The sequence below is a fragment of the Pseudorca crassidens genome, chromosome 9, assembly GCF_039906515.1.
Source record: "Pseudorca crassidens isolate mPseCra1 chromosome 9, mPseCra1.hap1, whole genome shotgun sequence".
Taxonomy (NCBI): domain Eukaryota; kingdom Metazoa; phylum Chordata; class Mammalia; order Artiodactyla; family Delphinidae; genus Pseudorca; species Pseudorca crassidens.
This window is the reverse complement of record NC_090304.1, coordinates 3262281-3279789: the sequence shown is the minus strand read 5'-3', so window position 1 is coordinate 3279789 and position 17509 is coordinate 3262281. Positions and strand designations below refer to the sequence as shown.

The following is a 17509-nucleotide window of genomic DNA, read 5'->3' as shown; positions in this document are numbered from 1 at the left end:
AGTTAACAAAAATACTGTGTTAAACTACATAGGGACAATCAGGGACTTACGGGTATGATGCTCAAAGACCCCACTGGACCCCACCCCAGGAGGCAGCTATAAACCCTGAATATGATGCCAAATGGTACAGGACGCGGACAGAAGTAGACGGGCCTGGTGGGATGCATGCTTGCCCGGGGGGAGAGGGGAACAGAGCTGGATAGCGAAGCCCCTTCTCCACGGCTTGTAGCCTGGACTAAGTATGGTCCCCACAGCAGGGCTGGCAGAGGAGGGGCACATGAGGAAAAAGCTGCGTCCTGAGTGGCCTAAAGAACCAGAAGGATGGAGCCAGGAAACCAGGCACCCTGAAGAGAGTCGGGGTGTCCTCACAAGGGAAACAGCCAGGGAGGGGTGGCCAACTCAGGGCACCCACCTCTCCGAAAAGATGCAGAGCAGCTCCGCTCAAGTCGGGGCCTGAGCTGTCACCCAGGCAACCCTCCCAAAAGAAAGAAAGAATGAACTGAAGCCATAATCTCCACAACTTAACACCCTGATGTCCAAAACGCAACAGAAGATGACGGGACACGCAAAGACCCAACAGGATGGGGCCCGTCCTCCAGAGGAGAGAAAACCACGTGAGCCTGACCCCAAAATGACCCTCATGGTGGGACGACAGACGGGGATTTTAGAGGGACGATGACACCCGTCTACGATGTTGTAAAACAGCAATGCACATCCAAAGAGTGAAAATGTCAACAGAGCAATAGGAAGTCTTGGCAAATAGAGAGAAACTATGAGAAAATACACGTGGAAACCCTAGAATTTAAACGTGTCATTTCTGAAATGAAAAAATTCACAAGACGGACTTAGCAGTGAAGGGGGCATTTCAAAGGAAAGAGCGAGTGAACCTGAAAATAGACCAACAGAAACGACCTATGGTTAAAAAAAAAATGATGGGAATAAAATAAACAGAGCCCCTGGGACCTGCTGTTGCCACCAGATGGTCGAGTTTCCGTGCAGCTGGACTACCAAGAAGGAGTTGCAAGAGAGAGAACGGGTCTCCAGCTGTCCTCGGAAACTTGTAAAACCCAGGGGGTGTCGGCTAGATTACTGCGCGGTACGGAGGAAGGAGCAGGGCATCACCAGCTCAGGGCCAGATGGATTTGAACCTGACCGGCTGACCCCTAAGGGGCACACTTTCTTGCCCCTGCCATGCATCTTCCGAACGCTGTCCTGCAGCGACAGGGCCAGGCATGGTGTGCCCTTTCCTGTTCCGCCTGGTGAGCTCAGCGGCCCCCATGGGGCCTGCAGCCCACACCTGTCACTTCTCCACCCTCCTCGTGTGGCCTCCAGCGCCACAGCGCTCCTCTACAGCCGCTGCCAACCTCCTGCACATGCCTGCACTAAACCCGTCTTCCCTAAGGGCCGCATACACCTCATCTTCCTGCTCAGAAACCGTCGCTGGCTCCCATCGCTGGTACTGCCCCTGGTCTAACTCCTGGCATGCACGGCGGCCCTCAAGGCTTTTCACCCACATTTCCCAGGATTCTGCTTTGGGCATCCTTCCCTATAACCCGGTGGATCTCCTCCCTTGGAATGTCACAGGCCCCCAGGCTGAACCATCCACCTGGATGCCCCTCCCTGAGCCCCGAGACGCGTCTGAGTCCGACCTGTGCTTGGCCTCATCCCAGCACCACCTCCCACCTCCTCCTGAGGCCCTGGGAGGTTTTCCAGACGCAGAAGAGCTGCCCGTCGCCGCCCTCGCCTGCCCCTCCCCTGCTTTTCTCTGCAGTGGACTCCCGTCCCAGATAGTCACGTGTTGCCCTTCCCAATGGACATTAGAGTCACCGCGGCCATGAGCACCACTGTACTCCCCGTTCTGCCCTCCCAGGGCTCCGTATTTTCCACGGGGGCCCCGCAGAAGCAATGCCCTGGACACCGACACCCCAACGGGGATAAACTGAGGCTGAGGGGCCCCAGCCTGACCCCGCCCTGAATGCAGAATGGAGACTGACCTTTGACCCTGTCGCCACGGTGAAGGGGGATCTCGCCATCGACCTGGGGCTGGTATGGCTTGACGACAACGAAGAGCCTGCCGGGGACCGCGCTGTACAGCTTCCGCTTGGGCCCCGGGTACTCGAAGGCCGAGAGCGCATCCTTGTTGGCGCCTGGCAGGAAAGCCGAACTGCAGGTGAGAGGCGGGCAGAGACAGAGAGGGAGGGTCACGGCCTGAGACAGAGCAGGGTACACTCCAGACCCTTGGCCCATCTGTTCATAACAAACGCTGAGCCCTGAGCAGTCACATTGGAGCTCCTGATTCTAGACGTGCCTGGAGATGTGAAAAGGCCCCGGGGGCAGCATCAGTGCTTAAAAGACTCAGGTAATTCTGGCAGTTCTACTTCTGGGCAGGTACCCCAAAGAAGTGAAAGCACGGCCTCAAACAGATATTTGCACACCCACGTGCACAGCAGCATTATTCTCAAAAGATGGAAACGACCCAAGTCTCCACTGATGGATGAACGGATACCCCAAATGTGGTCCATCCACACAATGGAATATTATTGAGCCTTAAAGAGGGAGGTGACAACATGAATGAAATTTGAGGACGTTATGCTAAATAAAGGAAGACGGTCACAGAAGGACAGATAATGAGTGATTCCACTCAGGGCAGGTACCTGGTGTACTGAAATTCATAAGCAGGATGGTGGGGGCCAGGGGCTGGCGGAGGGGGAGGGGAGTTTGCCTTTAATGGGGACAGAGCGTCAGTTTAGGAAGGTGGGGAAGATGGAGATGGACGGCGGGGATGGTCGCGCGACAACACGAATGTACTTGACGCCACTGAGCTGCACACGTAGAAATGGGTAAGATGGTAAATTTTACGTGCATGTTTCAATTTAAGAAAAACTCCAGTGGAGGCAGCAATTAAGGGAGGCCCTGGGTCTCTGCCACGTTATCAGACTCTCACTGTGAGCGCCAGCCACACCATGTGAGGAAACACCCAGAACCTACTGGCGAAAGCCCTCATTATCGCGGTGCAGGCAGCCCACGCCCAGCTGCCCTGGTGACATTTCACAAGTGGGACTTTCATTCTTTCCTGTCTTATGTGACTATATCACAGAGCGTGCGTTTCTAGGCCAACTTCCCTGCCTGTCAGTGAACGTGGACATCTAACTCAACAGGGCCCAACGGTGGGATATAAGAGAGACAGAGAGACACAGAGAGAGACAGAGAGAGAGAGAGAAGCACGTGTTCCCAGAGAAATGTGCAAAGTGGTTTTCCGTGACGACATCCCCATGTCATTGTGACGGTTGATGGGTGACCCGGGTGACTCCTTCTGGAGAGAAGACAGCACGTTCTTTTTTTTTTTTTTGAGGTACGCGGGCCTCTCACTGCTGTGGCCTCTCCCGTTGCGGAGCACAGGCTCCGGACACGCAGGCTCAGCGGCCATGGCTCACGGGCCCAGCCGCTCCGCGGCATGTGGGACCTTCCTGGACCGGAGCACAAACCCGTGTCCCCTGCATCGGCAGGCGGACTCTCAACCGCTGCGCCACCAGGGAAGCCTGAGAGCATGTTCTTATCACTCATAATCTGGAGGAGTCCTACTGAGCTCTCCTCCCGTGATGGGGTCTTTAGAAAAAACCCAGGCACGTGGATGAACCTGGGCAGGGATTCGGGGCGACGCTCCAGAGCCCCTGGTCAGAAAGACAAGAGAAGCCTTCACGGCCGGCTGGTGTCGCCCAAGAGGACAACCCGCCACGGGGAAGAGGAATATTAATAATACTTGGGGAAGGTTCCCGAGTCAGGGAGCCACATCCGAGTCTCGGGAGGGGGGCCACTCATGGCACAAATTCACGGCCGTGAAGGGTGGGGTCCCCAACTATGGTTCTCCTTTCAAACTACAGACGCCGTGGCCTGGGAGCCCACACAGGGAGCTTGAGATTCCTGCAAGGAAGACGTTCTCACCTTTAGGTGTGAAACAGGCTTGTGGGGAATATTCTAGAATATGCTGTGACCGTTCACGTTCGGGATTTAACGCGAACCCCCCATGTTCCTTTTGTGTCGTGCTTTCCCCGCGCTGGCACCCCTGATAGATACGTAGGGTCTGCTCTACGCTTGTAAGAATCCGTGGAAGCGTGACTGTGCTGTATTTTTCATGCTTCTCACTTTTTCGCTCATGGCGATGAGCTGGCCACAGGAACCCATGTCTACACGCGGGACGTGCTCAGTTTACACCCTAATTTATGCTAGTCGGGTGAGAAGGATCGACCGTCAGAGCTGCCTGCCCGACCCCAAAGCCCAGAGCTCTCCCTAAACCACACGGGGCAGAGGGTGGGCATGTGACCTTTCCCAGGTGCTCGCCTGGGCTCAGAGACACACAGAGTGGACAAGCTCTCCTGTCCCCAGGGACGCCCCCTCTCCGGCCTCCTCGACCCCAGCCTTCCCTGACCAAGTTGAAGCCACAGACGGAGGTCAGAGCATCCTGGGAAACAGGTGCCCCTGTCAGCTCTGGCATCACAGGCAGCCCTGCCCGGTGGCCTTCCTGTCCCTCCCCACTTCCTTCTCCCCACCAGCCGGCTACAGATCGGCGTGCACAGATGGGAAAATCCACCATCCTCTGGATGGATATCACTGATCCCCAAACACCCCGGGAGCCCAGAACTGCGACGCCTGCACGAGCCAGGTTGTGTGACCGCCTCTGGTCCAGAGGTGACAGTTGGCAAGTGGCAAGGCAGCTGACGCACAGAGAGGGAGGACTATCTGGGCCACCTGCCTGTGGCGGAAAAGACCCGGGAAAAGTAGAGCGGCCCTCAGCGTTCCCGCCTGCGACGACGTCCCGCCCGCCTTCTGCATCAGGAAGAAGACCCAGCCATTCAATGTGCCTCACCTCAGCCTCACTCGGAGCTCGGGGGCGGGGGGGGGGGAGACAGCGCCTTTGCCACAGGGGCTGAACATCATCAGGGGTCTCCTCTCTGGCTCCCAGGCCAGGGGACAGCGAGTCCTGGTAACCAAGGGCACTCGGTCCCTCGGCAATAGGGAAGTGTCCCTCGGGGCCACTCCACCTGGACTCAAGGGTTCAGAAGAGGCTTAGGGTCAGCAGAGGGCAGGCGCTCCAGGGGGGCACCCCATACCGGCCTCAGAAGGCCTCCTCTCCCCAGACCTCCACAAACAGTGCCTGGATCTGCCCCGATGCACCTGCCATATCTGCACTGAGCGATGGCCGGGTGGGGCCCCCCACACGGGGCTGCTAGGAGGATCAGTGGGGGAAAACAGACGAAGCTCCCCCTCTCTGCCCCCCGCCGGCTCTGTCGCTGAAGCTTTGATGGAAGTTAGCACCTCTGCATCTGACCATCACCCAGGCTGGCCTGGGAGCCATGCAACACAGGGCTATATCTACACCATCTCCATGCCCCCATCCCTGGTTGCGGGTGCAGTAGTGGGTGCTCGGAAGTGCCTGGTGCGTTAAACCCCAGTCAGAAACTGCAGGTTGTCCTACCAAGGAGGTCACAAATGGGCCGCATGGACACCCCTGGACAGGAGGTGTGGCGGCAGCAGACACCAGGGGCGATGAGCGGAAGGGCAGGTGGGCCCATGAGTTGGTCCCCAAGCACCAGAAGGCGAGATGACTCTGAGGGCAGCAGGGTTAAGGCAGGTGGGCTTCTCCCCCAGGGGAGGGGGCGGGTCAAAGTCCAGAGAAAAGATAAAGATGGACCATGCTGATGACGGCTGGGGCAGGGCAGAGGGTAAGCAGCACAGCTGGGGCTGCCAGACCTGCCTCCCAGCTGCTGGTCAGCTGCAGAAGCAGCTGCTGTGCCCGGAGCCTGGGAACCACATGAGGAGCCCAAGGAACCCCACTGTGCGTAATCAACGACAATCAGCAAGGAGACTGCGTCCAACCTGAAAACTTGATCCTCAGGAGAAATCCATCCAGCTACCATCTCTCCACCTACCCACCCATCCAGCCATCCATCGACTCACCTGTCCATCCATACACCCATCCATCCGTCCTCCATCCATCCATCCATCCACCCATCCACTCACTTATCCATCCATCCATCCATCCATCTTACCACTTATACAAACATTATGTGTTCACTCATTCATCCAAATTTCAAAAGAACCCTGCCGGAAGCCCAGCTGATCACTTACCACCAGATGCTGGATAAGCCAGTTAACCACTGGAAGCCTCGGTTTCCCCATGTGATAAGAGGGGATGATCTGGGGAGACCTGAGAGTGAGTCAGCAGGAACCACTCTGCACAGGTGTGTGAACACTCAACACGTCTGCTTCACTCTCTGCTTCAACTGGAAAGTGGGTGACAGGATGCACGTGTCAGCCAGCTGGTTCCAGCCGGCGCCAGAGTGTGTCACTGGGCAGAGAAGTCAAAGCGAACACAGCTCCAGTCTGGGAGTTCTGTTCCTTGAGCCACTTTGCAGACAGTCAGCTCCCGAACTCATCTGTCCAAGCCCGGAAAGGCTTTGTCTAAGAACAGGAAGAAGTTGGTCCTTGAAGACCAGAGTGCGTCTGCGGTTCTAGGTACCAGCAGTGATGTGTGGTCCACACAAAAGCTGAAGCATCTTCTCATTCCAGGTTAATCTGAGCCTTGCCAAGTGCCACTTCACGAGTGGAAAAATAGGGGCCCCATAAATAGTGACGTAGGCGCAGAGATGCAGAGCTGACCTCACATCCTGGCTCCCCGATCCCAGCTCAGGGCTCCCTGCGGGCTCCCTGCTCTGTGCGGTGACGAACCAGGCGACCATGACCTCCCTTTGCCCCGTTTTATGAAATGCACCCTCTGCTGGGCCCTGCTCGCCCGTGGCAGCCCTCGACGGCAGCAGGGGCCACAGCCCCCCAATGGCTTCAGGTTGGCAGTGCCGTCCCCTCTTGGAGGCCAGGCTGGGCCCGTCCTGCCTGCACAGTGAGGATGGGTCTGAAGTTTCCCCCACCCCAAAGGGTCCACACTCTCCTTGCGTTCCGTTCAAGAACAGCCAGGAGGAATTCCAACGGCGCTGTTTTGGTATGAGGGCTACATCACTGAATTGTCAATATCAGAAAACTGGTCGGCCGTGGGGTGACCTGGACATTTCCCAGCTCTCCTGGATGAACAGGGACCTGCCTGCACATGGAACTTTCTCCGTTTGTTCCTTCGTCAGCCACTTACACATCCAGCCACTCCTTCACCCGGCAAGTATTTAGTGGATCTGCAGACACCCATGGACTTGAGACAGACTCGAGCCTCATGGGGGAAAAGTACAAGTTGACAAGATGCTTCTCTGTGTGTCTGATGTGTCAGCACAGAGGCTGGGGTGACGGGGAGAGGGCGTGGGCTGCGCGAAAGGCTCTGCTGGGACGTTTGGGGAAACGTGATGCCACAGAGACCAGGGGCATGATTGGAGGGGCACTGGGACCAGGGGCTGTGCTGGAGACGGGGAGCCCTGTGTGCAGAGTGGTGGCAGAATCACAGATATGAAGAAGCAGAATCTCCCAGAGCTGGGGACCTGCTAGAAATCGGGGTGTCATCCAGGTTCCAGACTCATGTGGGTGGAAGGAGGCTGCTGGAGGGCTACCTGCTGGCGGCTCTGGCGGGGGGTGGCCTTTCCAGCACAGAGATCCCAAGCCCTGCCCCCGCTGACAGCTGTGTCTTAAGCATGGAAGCTCAGACTCCACGTCACCCCCTGTACCATCAGCGTTGTTTCCTCCTCTGCCTTCGGGCCGGGAAGAAATGCCAGAGCTCTCAGCCCGCACACCTCCCCGAGCACCGTGGCCCCCTCCCGGGCTTCTGGGTTGCGTTTCCGGCTTTCGTGGCTCTGGTGCCAGCACCCCACACGCCACAGCCTCCCCGCAAGGTCCTGAGGAGGTGCTTCGGGGATGGGCAATCATTAGACGTCCCGTCCTGCTGGGGTGGCCAGTGTGCAGCGGGGGCTTTTGTGGACTCCAGAGAAGTGGGACCCCCCCCGATCTCAGAAGTGTGCCCGCCTCGGAGCACCCGCACTGTCCAGCTGCCCCGACACACTCCAGGACGGCCCCAGGCCACCGACGTTGGGATTCTGCCTGTTTGCAGACACAAGGCTCCAGGCGGCAGGGCGTGGGCACCTAGAGCCCCCGAGGAATGGGGAAGAGTCTGGAAGGTGCGTCCTTCCCTGTACCTTCCCACGCTCTGCTCCGGTCACACAGGACCCCTTGCCTCTCCCCGATGCCTGGCTGGCCCGCTTCTCCACCTCCGGAGCCCCCCTCCTCCGTGGAGGCCCCTCGTCTCCCCCAGGGAGGTCTGAGCCCTGACTTGTGTGCGCTCTGCCTCTGGAGGAGTCAGTCTGTCCGGGGCTCCCTGTCATCGACTACATCAACCCCGGGGCTGACACGCTTCCCGCCCTCATTTCTCGGGTATTCGCCTCTGCACGGTGAGCGCCCATCACAGGCCGGTTGTTCACGCGTTTATGCCACCAGCTGAGAGAGCAAACACTGAATGTCCCCGGTGCGGAAGGACAGAAAGTGACAGGCAAGGGCAGCCCGTGTGGTGCCCGGACCCGATTCCTCAGCAGGCCGGACGCACCTGCTGTCCCGGGGTGCCCCCTTCACCTGGCCCCGCCTACCCGCCAGGTGGCCACCTCCTCACAGACCCCCTACTCCTGACGTCTGGGTGACATGCCGTTAGCACCCGGGCTCGGGCAGCGGGCAGGGTGGCGGGGGACAGCCCGACTCCACCCCTGCCCTGTCTGCTGACGCCCTCCCGCCTTCTGGGTCAGGACGGCACGTGGGGGGGAGCAGCACAGCAGCTCTCACCGAGGAAACCAGGTCCCTGTGCCGCTGGGGAGCACAGCTCTGGCATCCTGGTCCCTGTGTCCCCAAGAGGCGGGACGAGCGTGCGCGGAGGTGGACAGGCGCGAGCCGGGGGGGCCCCACAGCGCCCTGTCACCCCCCGAGTCTGCCCAGATGGGGGCATATCCCCCGGAAGGGATGTGCAGGGCGGGGTGGATTCCCACTGACCCAGACCCTTCGGGGACCCCCGCTCCGCCCATACAGCCGAGTTCAGGGAAACGAAAGCAACGTGGTTAAGAGACAGACTTTGGGAGCCCTTCCCGCTCAGCCCCTGCCCATGGGGGAGGTGGGCGCGCAGGACACAGCCAGCCAGCCTCCCTGCCTGCACGCAGCAGGCTTTTCTCTCTGCCGAGCCCAACGCACCCTGGAACCGCTCCTTTGATGGGAGGATGGCCGGCACGCCCTCTGGTGCCGGTGAGGCCAGGGCAGCCCTCAGGACTAGCTGGCGAGCTTTGCGGGAATATGTCAAGAGCTGTTCCCAACCTGGCGAGAACAGGGCAGCTGGGAGGGATCCTAGGAGGACCCGCACTCCTCTCCACACTCCGGTGGTGGGTGATGGGGCCACCCAGCGAAACCCCTTCTCAGGCCGGTTCTTAGCAACGTGGACCAGCCATGCCAGTGGGCGCCACTAGAGGGCGACGCAGGCAGGCGCATGCAGAGACTCCAGGTGAGGCAGGGCACCGGGACGGGCTGCAGGCAGACGGGTTCCCGTCCATTCTGAACCCTCTTCCTTCTTCTAATTTGCACTCAGGTCGGCTGGCTATCGAGGGCTGGCTCCACGTGGGAAGCTGCCCTGGCCCACAGCGCAGAGCCCAGGCCCGGGAGGAAGCCGCTTGGCCAGGGCTGGCAGAAGCCCAGGGATGGGTGTGTGGGGCTTGGGCAGCTGGGGGGCCTCGGCCCCATCTCGTCAAGCCTACACCCGAGGGTTTGGCCCGAGGCCGGTTCTGGCCACGTGGAGGTGCCCATCACACTCCCGGCGCCTCAGGGCTCTGCCCGAGGGAGAGGCGCTGAGTGGTCAGAACTCCCCGTGGGCAGCGAGAGAGGAAGGAGGGGGTGAGGTGGGGTGGGCAGCCAGAGGGAACCCCCGCCAGATGCTCAGGACGCTGGGACTCCCTCAGGCTGGCCTGACGCCCTCCACTTCCCCTGCCCCTTACTTTGCCCAAGCCGCAGCCCTCACCAGGATGACCTCCTCTGCAGCGGTCAGAGGGTCGGTCAAGACGCCTTTTACGATGAGGAAACCAAGGCAGCCAACATGTCTGTGGAACTTACACGGGTCTCAGCACGTGGCCGGTGCTCCCTTCAGCAGCCTCCTCGGCCCAAACCCAGCAGGTCCCCTTTTACATATGAGAAAACGGAGGCACAGAATGGTTGAGTGACTTGCCCCAAGTCACACAGCAGGTAGGAGGCAGAGCTGGATGCAACTGGCGGGTTGGCAGCTACCCACTGAGACAGGATCCGCAGACAGAGGGGTCCGCGTGGGGCTGGGGCTCTCCCCTCCATGACTGGGGAGTATCCCAACCCACCTCTGGGTTCTGTGATAACCAGAAAGCGCTCTGGGGGCACCTGGGCAACCCCGAGGCTGGGAGCCGTGGCCTCCCTGCAAGGGTCCCCGTCTGTCCCAGGCAAGGGCTGGGCTCTGAGCTGTGAAGACAGAGACGGGATGGAGGGTTCAGCTGCCTCCTTGGGCCCCCATAAGGCCCAGGGGCTGTGCTGTGGTACCCTGAGCGCAGGTACCCCATCACTGGGGCTGCGTGTACGGCCGTGTCCACGCCTGAGCACAGGTGTGAAAGCAGAGAGCCTGCGTGTGGCTCAAATGCCACCATTATCCTGGCGACCACGGGGAACCAGGGTGCCTGGCAGGTCCCTTTTATGACACGGGAGTCTCGGGGGCAGTACCCGAGCAACTCAAGGGGCTCCTGTCAGCGCGTAGCTGCTGAGTGAGCAGATCCGGAGCACACAGGCACACACACACACATGCGTGCACATCCGGACACACGTGCACACATGGACATGCAAGTGCACACACAGGCACACAAGTCCACGCACACACACACACCATCACACAGATGCACGCACACACACACAAACACAAATGCACACATGGACACAAAGACACATGGACACACAAGTGTGCGCACACACACACACCCCCCACAGGACATCAGGGACAGTCAGATGGGGTCCCTGCAACACGCCAGCTGCCGTCCTCTCTGCACAGCAATATTTCACTTGCAGCTTTTGCAAGTCCCTGGCCAGCCTGCCTTTGGTATCTTATTAGATTTCGTACTGGAGGAAGGGGACACACTCTCTTCAAAATTATAGTCATAATTCCAGCTAACGGTGTGAAGTGGAATCCGAGGCCTCGGGGGAGCCCTTTAATTTAGCTTTATGGCACTCGGCAGCACCTGGGATTCTCCCTTGGGGTGACTCAGAGCGAGAATCTAGACCAGAGGAAGGATGGGCTCTCGGGTGTGAGAATGAGACTCCAGGGGGGAAACGTGGATGGGCTCCAGTGCCGATGTGGGCCTCCGGGCGCTGGCACCGAGACGGGGCCAGGAGACCGGGGTTGCCACGGGCCCGCTCTCCCCACGCCCTCACGGCTGCAGCCCGGACACCTGGCCTGCTGCCCCTGGCCACAGCAATCGGCCCTCTCCCAGGACCACGTGAACCACTGAGCCCTCCATCCGGGCTGAGCCCGGCCGCCTCCTTGACATCCCCGACCGGAGCTGGGGGGCGTGGCGTCAGGAGTGACTACGGCTGGACAGACTCACCGCAGGCAGGTGTGGTGAGCCCAGGTGAACGGGGCACGGTGGGATGGGGAACCGGGTCACGAGGCAGAAGGCCGGACCAGAGGGGGCATTCAACCCTCACCAGAAACACCACGCCGGGCAGGACACACCAGTGTGCCAGCTCTCTCTGGGCCACCATGGGTGAGGACAGAGTTCAAGGAGGACAACTCTCATGACCTGCCCCAGCTACATGACCTGGCCTCAGTGCTCTCATCTGGGAAATGGGAGGCTGCAGGGTCCTCTGTGGGGAACGAGCCAGGTGGGCTGAGGCGCACGGAGCAGTTCGTGGGTCCACGTGAGATTGCAGAGGTGGTGACGAGGTCAGAAAGGGCACTGCTTTGGCTGCTTCAACAGCACTGAGGCCCCAGTGACGAGCCCATCCCCAGGGAGTCACATCCCGGCCTGACAAACTCTGAAGGCCAGTGAGGAGGTGGACAGCATGCCCGGGAGCTGGAGCTCTGGGTGGGAATGCAGCCCCCCTGACTGCTGGGGACACAGGGCAGTCAGAGGGTGCCCACGGCCCGAGTGAGACGCCCGAGCGGGTCCACGCTCTGGCCTATGCTGGCCTTGTCTCCTCTTCTAGAAAGGGGATGGAATGGGGTTCCCACCCCCCGGGCTGCTTCAGAGTCTGCCGGGACGCTCCCCCTGCCCCTGCCTCGTGGGCAGACACAAGAGGACCAGCCGGGGCTGCTACTGAGTCTGGTGGGGGGGGGTTGTCGGGCTCCAGCACTAGGACGTGGCCTCTCGGAGCTTCACCTGTGCCAGGGTGTCTGGTGGCTACGAATGTGAGGGCTCATTCTGGCTAAGGTGTGTTGACGGTAAACATGGCGCCTGGAGAAACAACCTAAATATCTATCGACAGATGAATGGATAAAGAAGATGTGGTGTATATACAATGGAATATTACTCAGCCATAAAAAAGAATGAAATAATGCCATTTGCAGCAACATGGATGGACCTAGAGATGATCGTCCTGAGTGAAGTCCGTCAGAGAGAGAAAGACAGGCACTGTATGTTATCATTTATACGTGGGATCTAAACTATGGCACAAATGGACCTATCTGTGAAACAGAAACAGACTCACGGACATAGAGAACAGACTCGTGGCTGACGAGGGGGAGGGGGGTGGGGGAGGGAAGGACTGGGAGCTTGGGATCAGCAGATGCAGACGATTATGCAGAGGATGGACGAACAAGGCCCTCCTGTACAGCACAGGGAACGCTATCTAATCCCCTGGGATAAACCATAACGGTAAACGAGCATACAAGGGCACCCAAAGGAGGGTACAAAAAGAATACATATATGCATAACTGAGTCACTTTGTGGTACAGCAGAAATTAATACAACATTGTAAATCAACTGTACTTCAATAAAACAGACAAAGGAACAAAGAAAAAGGTATCCCCTGGAGGAGCCCTCAGCCCAGGGCAGGCTGGGGCCCCTAGCTCCCTGTCTGTCCACACTTCACTTCTGAGACCCAGAAGCCAATGCACAGGGAAAGGAGACGGACTTCAAACACCTGCGGCTGCCCAAGCCAGCCTGGCTGCTCTCAGGTGATGGTCTGAGCCAGGGCAGTTGGCAGAAGTTTGGTTTTCAAGTGTTCTTAACATCCGGGTTGGAACAAAACAGGTGTTTTGCTCAACCTCCGGCCCCGCCCTGAGTTCTAGAATCCAGGGGCTCTGAGCAAGGAGGTCTCCCTCTCCCTGGTCCCCACGGGAGCCCACCCACCTGGCCGCTCCTTACCCGACGTGCCAGGGCTGCCAGGGCCTCTTGCCGTCCTCGCCGGTGCCGCCCAGCCTGTTGAGCGAGGGGGATCGGCTGCGGGGCCCGGAGGTGTAGCTCCCAAGGGTCTTCACGGCCCCGTCGGGCCTGCTGGGCATCTGCTGCGGCAGCTGGGGTGAGAGGCTGCGGTGGGGGCCGGCCGAAAGGACGGCCCAGTCAGGTGCGCTGGCATTGAGGTTGTTGTCGCTGTTGGAACGCAGCAGGACCCGGGGGGCGGCCAGTGTGCTGGGGGGCCGTCGCCTTCGGTTGGAGTACGCCGGGGCCTCTCGGAAGGGCACTGCGTCGGAGAGAACGCGAGAGGCGGGTGAGGGCACGTTCGGCACCGTCATCGAGGCCCCCAGCCACCAAGGACACGGACACCATGAGTTCTGCACCGATCCCCCCATGGGACCCCGCCATGTGCAGAACTCACCCCGACACAGGAGCAGAGACGGGTGGAGACCAAGAGAGTCTTCCTTCCACGGAGGCTCAAGCCAGCACTTGCGATGGAAGGGACACAGGGTCTGACTTCCATCTGGGCGGTGCCCAGGCCCTCAGCAGCCCAGAGACCGCGTAAGGACGGGCTGCCCCGTCGCACATGACAGTCAGGGCACCGAGGCAGCCATGGAGCTCCTCCTCGCCACGACCTGAACTGAGCCCCTGTGTGCACTGGATGGTGTCCTCCCCCAAACCCCTGTGTTGAAGTCCTAACCCCTGGGACCTCAGAATGTGCCTGTATTTGGAGGTGGGCGTCTTTCAAGAGGTGAGGAAGGTAAAATGAGGTCACTGGGGTGGGGCCCTAACCCCACAGGACTGGTGTTCTTATAAGAGGAGGAGGTCAGGACACAGACACACACAGAGGGACGACCCCGTGAGGACACAGGGAGGAGATGGCCGTCTACATGCCGAGGAGAGGCCTCAGGAGGATCCAGCCCTGCCCACACCTGGATCTCAGATTCCAGCCTCCAGGACTGGAGACAGGGATTGGCTGCGGTTTGAGCAGCCCAGACACCCACAGGCCCCAGCTCTACTGGTGGGAAGCAGTCTGTCCCGACCCCCACTGGGCTCCTTTCTCTACCCATCAAACCAGGACCCGGCAGCGTGCGACAGGGGGGGATTGACAAACCTCCCATGCTTCTTACGAAGCTCTAGACCAGGGGCGAGGCCCTCGCTCTGTGAGATCAGTACACCCAGGGACCTGGAATGAGGACACTGCTCGCAGGGCCCGTGAGGGCCGGAATCCACACGGCCCGTGCCCTGGGCCAGAAACAGAAGGTGTCCTTTCCAAGAAGAGGCGACTAAAGAAATGTAAGCCTCTGGGTTGCAGGGGAAGCGACACGCCGATTCCAGCAGCAAAGGACACGGACCCCCTTCGCGCTGGCTGCCCCAGGCCGAGGCCCAATACACGAGGCTGTGCACACTTTGGCCAGAAGCCTGGGCGGCCGGTCCGCAAACCGGCCCGCAGGGCCACGGGTAACACACAGCCTCCGGGGGGCTTATCTGGACCTGGGGAAGCCAGCACCTCAGAGAACGGCGTCAGCAGTTCAGGACGGGGTCCTGCAGGACCCACCAGCCCAGCTGCCCAAGGTCAGAGGTGGTGAGATTCGTCATGGAAACCAAGTATAGCAACCCCCTGATGCCAGCCCACTCCCACGCTGGAGGGCAGGGCTCACGGGGACAGAGGTGGCGCGGGCAGGGCTCACAGGGACAGAGGTGGCGTGGGCAGGGCTCACGGGGGACAGAGGTGGCGCGGGCAGAGCTCACGGGGGGCAGAGGCGGTGCGGGCAGGGCTCATGGGGGACAGAGGTGGCGCGGGCAGGGTTCACGGGGGACAGAGGTGGCGCGGGCAGGGCTCACGGGGCACAGAGGTGGCGCTGGCAGGGATCATGGGGACAGAGGTGGCGCGGGCAGGGCTCACGGGGGACAGAGGCGGCGCTGGCAGAGCTCACGGGGCACAGAGGTGGCGCGGGCAGGGCTCACGGGGACAGAGGCGGCGCGGGCAGGGCTCACGGGGGACAGAGGCGGCGCTGGCAGAGCTCACGGGGCACAGAGGTGGCGCGGGCAGGGCTCACAGGGGACAGAGGTGGCACGGGCAGGGCTCACGGGGGGCAGAGGTGGTGCTGGCAGAGCTCACGGGGCACAGAGGTGGCGCGGGCAGAGCTCACGGGGGACAGAGGCGGCGTGGGCAGGGCTCACGGGCACAGAGGTGGCGCGGGCAGGGCTCACGGGGGACAGAGGTGGCGCTGGCAGGGATCACGGGGACAGAGGTGGTGCGGGCAGGGCTCACGGGGGCAGAGGCGGCGTGGGCAGGGCTCACGGGGGACAGAGGCGGCGCGGGCAGGGCTCACGGGGACAGAGGTGGCGCGGGCAGGGCTCACGGGGACAGAGGTGGTGCTGGCAGAGCTCCATTGAGACAGCTGTGACCAAGTGCACCCCTTTGCCGCCTCCCTGGGATGCAGGGCAGTCCTGGGAAAGCAGAGATGTAGCCAACCCAGGGGAGCCACACGGAAATGTCACAAGGCTTCCCGAGGACGCACGCTCAGAATCCACATCTGGCTCCTACAGTTGTGAGAACTTGGAAGCGACCCACGGGGGAGGTCACGCTCTTTCCAGCCGCACCCTCATGCCAGCCTGCTTCCTCTGAAGCCTGTCTGTCAGGGCAAGAGACACTATCACTTGCGTCCTCAAAGCAAAGGAACTCTTCAAAGCCCGGCCGGGAGGGAGATGGAGGAGAGGCATGCTCCGCGGACCCCTGTCTCCAGGGCCCAAGAGGCCGCCCTCTCCAGGGCTCAGCCCACCGGGGAATCAGCCCAGGCCTTACCCCCACCTCCTAGTAAAATCTCAATTTGGGGAAAAGTGCCGGGTTTGTGTTTGCTGGTCACCAGGGAGAAGCTCATCCTTGTCACTCCCTCTGTCAGTGTCGGATGGAGGCCAGAAGACTTCTGGAATGACAGAGGGTGATGTGAGCCCCGCCTGGCAGAGGAGTGGGCGGGGGCGGGGGGTGGGGGTGCGGAGACCTTGCAAAGGACGGCGGTTCCAGGATCTCCGAGAGCAGCGGAGCTCTCCATTCACAGAGCCCGCTGGCTGCAGGACCACAGCACCAGGAGGGAGCCAGGCTCTCAGGCAGACGCTTGGGGTAGAGCCCCCTCGGGCTCCCGGCTCGTCCTCCTTGCCCCCCACCCAAGGACAGGCCCGGGGGGACCGGGGGGAGGGGGACCCCAGCTCAAAGGGGACACCCCGAGACCAGGAAACGCCCACATTCCATGACGCGAACTTGGGCCGAGCCTCCCAGCCTCCCTGACCCTACCTACAGTCAATTCTATTTTTCTGACCCATGTAACCGGGTGCGTACAGTACTAACGCCCTTGACAGAAAGTGATGGAACTTGGGGGCGGGGGGGGGAGTCCTGCCAATGGCTAAGAAAGGCTCACAAGGGAAGAAAAATCAAGGGAAGAAGAGAACACAATGAACAAAACACCATACCCCCGACTGAAACCCTCATGCTGTGCACAGATTACAAAGACCAAAGTCCCAGAAGGCGAATCTGGGTTCATCATGTAAGCAAACGAGCACAGACAAAGTCTGTTCTTTCTAAACGTTCCCGAGAACCAGGCGGAAGAGGTCTTTCTGAGAGTGGCCACAATTCACATGGGGCAGCTGCCCTTGGACGATTCAGGGATGAAAGCTGGGACTTTTGCAAATACATTCTGCCTGAGGACCCATCGAGTTACTCGGATGGAATCGCCTAGGTGACATCAGGGTGAACGCTCTAATGAAAATTATCTCGCTTAAACACCAAGATTCACATTAAGTTCGTTTCCTGTGCGGTATCACTGGAAATTTCTTCCATGTTTATCTTACGGCTTGGGCTGGGAAATATCTTTTTAATCCCTCTAAACTCACGTCTTCATAAACCTCCCGATTTCATAAAACAAGAGCTCCCTGTCTGACAAACTAACTGGAACCAGCCGTGGAAATGTTGGGGGTATTTGTGTGAAAAGGGTTAGAAATAACTCTCTTCCTGTCTGAAAATAATTAATATTCCACCCAACTGTTTCCTTCTTCCAGGCAATCTGCAAACTCTAAGTGGGTGGATATTTCCTTAGCTGTCTTCCATGCATCTACTTACACGTTTCTTTTCCACAATACAAGTCACACAAGGTATG

The 17509-nt window shown here is 59.8% G+C and overlaps 1 protein-coding gene across 6 annotated transcripts in view; it reads right to left on the bottom strand.

The window, feature by feature from the left end:
• The window catches only part of SHANK2 (SH3 and multiple ankyrin repeat domains 2), a 548806-nt gene that overhangs the window by 265215 nt on the left and 266082 nt on the right, over positions 1-17509 (bottom strand). For all 6 annotated transcript variants that reach the window (XM_067747966.1, XM_067747967.1, XM_067747965.1 and 3 more), the window contains 2 exons: positions 13326-13641; positions 1995-2164 (listed from right to left, as the gene is read on the bottom strand). In XM_067747966.1, the coding sequence (XP_067604067.1) occupies positions 1995-2164; positions 13326-13641 (486 nt within the window). The remainder of the gene's footprint in view (positions 1-1994; positions 2165-13325; positions 13642-17509) is intronic.